This window comes from Cannabis sativa, chromosome 2 (assembly GCF_029168945.1).
Source record: "Cannabis sativa cultivar Pink pepper isolate KNU-18-1 chromosome 2, ASM2916894v1, whole genome shotgun sequence".
Lineage (NCBI taxonomy): Eukaryota > Viridiplantae > Streptophyta > Magnoliopsida > Rosales > Cannabaceae > Cannabis > Cannabis sativa.
This window is the reverse complement of record NC_083602.1, coordinates 87,740,027-87,745,818: the sequence shown is the minus strand read 5'-3', so window position 1 is coordinate 87,745,818 and position 5,792 is coordinate 87,740,027. Positions and strand designations below refer to the sequence as shown.

Below are 5,792 nucleotides of genomic sequence, written 5' to 3'. Positions count from 1 at the left end.
TAATTAAATATAAAAGAAGTTATGAAGTCTTTTTTTTTTTTTAAAAAAACTTAATTTATGAAGTATTGATATATATTTATATTATTCTTTTATAGAAAGCTCAATTTTAATTTTTCGTCTAATGCCTCCAAACCACTTGGTTTGGCTCTCGGATATTATTAGCAAATGCTAAATTTAAACCAAACTCATTAATTAATGGGGTAAGTTGAAAAATGCCTTTTTTATTCATCAATTAATCAAATTTACCTCTAATTTTATATTTATTTGAAACATACCTCTTTTTATATGTATTGTACCCAAAATACCCTTACATAAGAGAATCACATGGAGAGTATCTTGAAGTGACAGGGGCAAAATTGGTACAATGTTTAAAAAAAGAGGTAAAAATGATATATTTTAAAAAAGAAGGTAAAAATAAAAGAGGACAATATAAAAATGGTATAGAATGTAATTTCCTCTTAATTAATCCCGTGAAAAACTAAAATTTAAACTCAACACTTTTATAAACAAGTTCACTTGACCCAACCCATTTAATCAGTTTATATAAAGAATCACACTTAATTTTAGTTAACTTATTAACCCATTAACCTATTTATAACAATTTAAATATATTTACAACAATTTTATAATATATTTATGAGTCATTTAACATGTTTATGTCCTATTTAACTAACACAATACATTTTACTAGAAATAAGTATAATAAATATAAAAGTGTATATTTTCAAATAGGTCGTTTCGTGCCATTTTTGAGTTAGGTGTATCAATCCAAAATAGGTCGTTGTTACCATTTTTGAGTCCAAAAATAACTTGTTCAATAAATAGAATAGTCGTATTAATCCGAAAAATAGCCTAATTCATTTAAGAAAAATCTAAACTTATCTATTTCGTGCGAATTTCAAAATACATTATCTTGTCCAACCCGGTTTGCCAGTATTAGTTCATGTGAATTGAGTCTTCTCGAGGACAATGTAAAATGTGAAAAAAGCTGAGCAGAGATTGAGTTGGAAAATCAAAGACCAACGAAGATTGAATTTTCACTTCCCACACAAAGTTGCAAAGTAGCCATAAATGTAAATAGCTATTATACATATAAAATAAGTAATAGAACAACTTCAACAAGGGGATGTAGCTCAGATGGTAGAGCGCTCGCTTAGCATGCGAGAGGTACGGGGATCGATACCCCGCATCTCCATTTTTTGTTTAATCTTTTTCAACACAAGAATCTGACAAATCTGACGTCTACCTCAATCTACTTCCAACCATTTCATACCAAATTTTAATATACTTCAAAAATCAAACCCATCATCATCAAACCCACAAATTCATTTTCCATGAATCTTAACTGATTCTCTCCCTCCCACATTTTCTTTGGCTTTTTCTTCATTTATGGCTCCTCTGCCCTTATCAATATTCTAACAAAAACTTTGGCATTTTCTACCCACATTCTATCTTTACCACATAACATTAATAAATTCCATCTATCCATCCATAAATTCACTTTTTTCCTTTTTTGTTAAACAAAACTAATAATAATAATAAATAATATAAACCTTTAGTACTCAGTTCAAACACTCAAAATGACAAATAATATCAGAACAAGTACTTGAAAGTAGGTATTTTGGACACCAACTTGGTTCCTTTCAGTCCCTTTGTCTCCAACTCCTTGTTTCTAATAAAACTAAGCTTAACCCACCAACCCTAACCTCTCTTAATTTCTCACTTTACCCAAAATGACTATGAACCCTTTATTCTCATGCACTAATAGGTCATAGCAAAGAAAAAAACAACAACATTGTATTCTTATATTAAAACCAATGCCCTGACAAATGAAATCAGTTCATAAAAAACCCTTTTACAGATCTCAAGTTTTTCACCCATAGTTATTGTTATGGCTCTCTTTACCATGCCAAAACACAAACTCCTTGCTTTCACTCTTCTTATCATCATAATCTTCTTCTTTTCAGGTTAAACCAATAAATAATGTCCCTACTTTATAAGTATGTGAATATTATTATATAGTCATTCTATTTTCTTATGTTTGAATTATAATTGGGTTGGATTCAAAACAGGAATATGTAAGGCAGAAGACAATAATAATCCAACAGAAATGTTTCAGAAAGCCTTGTTTTGTTTCAATAACAAGTTTGTAAGTACTCTAAACCGATGCACACTCTTGTGTTTTTTATATTCAGATAGTCTTAATTTTAAACGTTTTTTTTATATGAGATTGTTCTACTTAGTTTCTTAATAATTTCAGAAAAATTTATATATATAATTTAGGGTGATTCTACAATGCACCCTCTTAAAATGGATGTACTTATGCACGTTTCGGCATCTAGAAGAATTTTTTAGTCTATTTTTTTTTTATATTCATGTACATTATATCTATTTAAGATATCCTACAAAATTTTAAAAAATTCGAAATAATTTACAATATAGAAAACAATGTTCAAACAGTCTATTTTACACGCGTATAAAATAAAATAGTCACGCGTGCAACACGCTGTTTGAACGTAGTTTTCGGCGTGCTAAACTTTTCTGAATTTCTTAAAATTTTAGAGGATGTCTTAAATAACTATAACGTACATGACTATGAGAAAAAAATTGACCAAAAAATTATTTCGGATGCTAAAACAGATAGAAGTGCATCAATATATCCATTTTAAGAGGGTGCATTGTAAAATTTTCCTATAATTTATATCATTATTATAAAAAAATTGAAATTACAACTATTCATATATCAAAAACACACAAATGGTGCATCGATCTTATGATATATATTATATGTTGTTAAATTTTGTCTAAAGAGCTTATTTGTTACACTTATATTTAAATTATGAAATCAGATCTATGCTGGTTGTGATAAGACATATAGATTGAATGAAGGTGGAAAGCTTAATGTGCCTCCTCAAGCAGTTGAGTTGTTCTGTAATGGACCTTGTTTGGCTGAGACAGAGTTAGTCCTCAATTGTGTTGACAATATTTTCTCGAACTTCTTATTCTATAATAAGGCAACTATAGGAGACATAAGGGGTGCTTTAAACGTCGGCTGCACTGAACACCGCAAAGGTGAACTAATTTATTACTATACGAAACGACTATATTCGAATTCGAGTGTCATTTTTGTTTTTATCAGTATGATTTTTTTTCTATTTAGAGAAATTATTTCACTAAATACTGAAAAATTCTAAATAATTTACGATACAGAAAAGTACTAAAAATTCGAAACCTGTTTTTGTTATTACAATGTACATCTTTTGAAGATGATCTTCATAAAATTTTGATGTGTTATAATTCTCAAAGTGTCAAAATTAGAGACTTTTCTTACCTATAAAAGCAAAAGTGGTATCTGTGTATTGTAAAATTTTCTTATATATGGATTATTGTTACAAGAATTTGTTGGTGTAATGTAGGGTTATTCAATTTCCAAGGGTTTCCACAAGGTAATTTTGGAGGATTTCCACAAGGTGAAATAAGCCATGGAGAGAGGCCGAAGATTTCAAGTGTGGTTTATGCATTGATACTACTAATTAGTGGAAGCTTTTGCTTCTTTTTGTAATTCTGATATTTATTTTCTCAATCAAATGAAGAACTACAACTACTACTTAAAAATCTGTATTCTTCATTTTGTAATTTAGATTAATGTATGACATTTGTATACTACTGCTTTTCACTTTACAAACAAGGTCTAGAGCAATCTCACTCATATATTCTTACTGCTTTTATTCATTAATTCAAATCAAATAACATAGCATCTTGAACTACAAAGGGAACATCAGAAGTAAAACAGGATGTTCGTGCTAGACTGAGCAACCCCATTAGTAAACAATTTGATAAAATACTAAGAAACATTTGGTCATGTTTCTAATTAGGCGCTTGCAATCCTCTACCACCACCCCTAAGTATGACACCATCGGACCACCATGAGCAACAGACCTCCAGTGTTGAATAGCCTGAACTGAACCAGCAATAGCAAATTCATTTCAACGACCACCTTCCAACTTGGCTGTAGCTTAGCACCTCTTTCAGTTCAATTGCCTCGGCCATATTCGGCTGAATCAACCCGTCCCTGCAAGCCACACGAGCCTCCACCAAATTCCCAAGATAATGCAGCATCAGTGTTGATCTTAATTGTATTTTCAGCTGGTTTAGTCCACTTTTCGATACCATCTCCCGGGACAAAAGAGTCCAAAGAGACATCATTCTTGTCTTGAGCATTACACCATTGGTCATCAAGAAGGGGACCAAATATTTGAGATCAGCCACAAATAAAACAATTCTAGGCTTCAACAAACATATTTTATCAGCTGAATCCAACTGCACTGTGTCCTGGCTCTTTTTTAACACAATTTTCTCTCATCAACACTCTGACCTGCTCCACCTTTTCCCACCTACCTTCTTCTGCATAAATGTTTGACAACAACACATAATTACCAGAATTCCATGGTTCAAGATTGATAAGCTCACAAAGCGCTGTTTCCGCAAGTTCCAAATCACCATAAGTACGACAAGAACTAAGCAATGAGCCCCATAAAGCAGCATTTGGTTTCATTGGCATGCTTTTGATCATGTCATGAGCCTCTTTAATACCTCCATTTCTACAAAGAATATCAACCATACATCCATAATGTTCAAGTTTCGGTTTAACATTATGAGACAACGACATTGAAGCAAACAAATCTCTTCCTTTTTCCACCAAACCAGCATGAGCACAACATGCCAAAACCGATACAAAACTGGCATGATTAGGCTTTACCCCTTTGTTCAACATTTCCTCAAACAACTCAACACCATGTTGTCCTTTCCCATTAAAAGCCAGGCCTAAAACCATTACATTCCATGTAATAACATCTCGGTGATGCATTCGCCTGAAAATAGCTGAGGCTAATTCCAAACTTCCACATTTACAGTAGAAATCGATGAGTGCATTCCCAACAGAAACAACTTCTTGTAACAGTCCTTTAGAATCTATATAAGAATGTATCCATTGCCCAACATCAACAGCCCCCAAACGAGCACAAACAGGCAACACACTCACCACAGTAGCATCATCAGGCTCAAAACCTTGTTCTAGCATTTCAACAAAGATTCTCAAAGCTTCACTATCTCTCCCACTTTGAGCTAGGCAGGAAATCATTGAATTCCAAGAAACAATGCTCCTCTCACTCATTTTTCGAAAAAGGGATAAACCCATATCAACATTACCACCTTTGCAAAAGCCACGGATAAGTAAATTCCAAACAATTACATCTCTGTGAGGCATTTCGTCGAACACCTTCTTGGCATCGTCCATCCTCAAACAAGTTGAACAAAGCTCAACAATCCCAATCTGTATGGAACTAAATGACTCAAACCCAGATCTCAGAACTTGGGAATGAACACACTGACCGATTCTAAACTCACAAAGACTCGAGCTTGCCTTGAGCAACGGCGCGAAAGTGTACTCGTCTGGAAAAATGGCTTGACTCTTCATAAGATTGAACGAAAGCAGGGCATTTCCAAAGGGTCCGCGTAAAGAGTAACCCTTGATCATGGAATTGAAGAGGTTCTTGTTGGGGTTCGGAGTCTGTTGGAAGAGGCGAGTGGCGTAACTCATTTTGTTGAGAGAACCGCAAACGGAGACGAAGTGAGCGAGGACTTGGTTGGATTTTTGGAGACCGTGGCGGAGGAAGTGGGCATGGATTTGAGGGAGGTTTTTGCGAGTTTCGTGGCCGTGGAGGAGACGGAGAACCCTCCGTTCGGCCTCGCGACAAGCTTTGGTCATGGAGTCCAGTCTTCACTGTTTTATA

At 33.8% G+C, this 5,792-nt stretch overlaps 2 protein-coding genes and 1 non-coding gene across 3 annotated transcripts; 2 read left to right on the top strand and 1 right to left on the bottom strand.

Annotated features, from left to right (window-relative positions):
- The first annotated feature begins 1,122 nt into the window (after window positions 1-1,122).
- TRNAA-AGC (transfer RNA alanine (anticodon AGC)) lies at window positions 1,123-1,195 on the top strand. The gene has a single exon. It is a non-coding gene; the product is annotated as a tRNA-Ala (tRNA).
- A 445-nt stretch (window positions 1,196-1,640) lies between these two features.
- LOC115721287 (uncharacterized) lies at window positions 1,641-3,679 on the top strand. Its single transcript, XM_030650555.2, has 4 exons — window positions 1,641-1,967; window positions 2,073-2,149; window positions 2,850-3,072; window positions 3,417-3,679. Exons 1-4 carry the CDS (start codon window positions 1,892-1,894, stop codon window positions 3,560-3,562), a joined length of 522 nt encoding a protein of 173 aa, XP_030506415.2. The 5' UTR covers window positions 1,641-1,891; the 3' UTR covers window positions 3,563-3,679.
- On the bottom strand, window positions 3,605-5,786 carry LOC115721286 (pentatricopeptide repeat-containing protein At1g09190). Its single transcript, XM_030650554.2, has one exon. The coding sequence runs from the start codon at window positions 5,765-5,767 to the stop codon at window positions 4,307-4,309; it is 1,461 nt and encodes a 486-aa protein (XP_030506414.2). The 5' UTR covers window positions 5,768-5,786; the 3' UTR covers window positions 3,605-4,306.
- Between the last annotated feature and the right edge of the window lie 6 nt (window positions 5,787-5,792).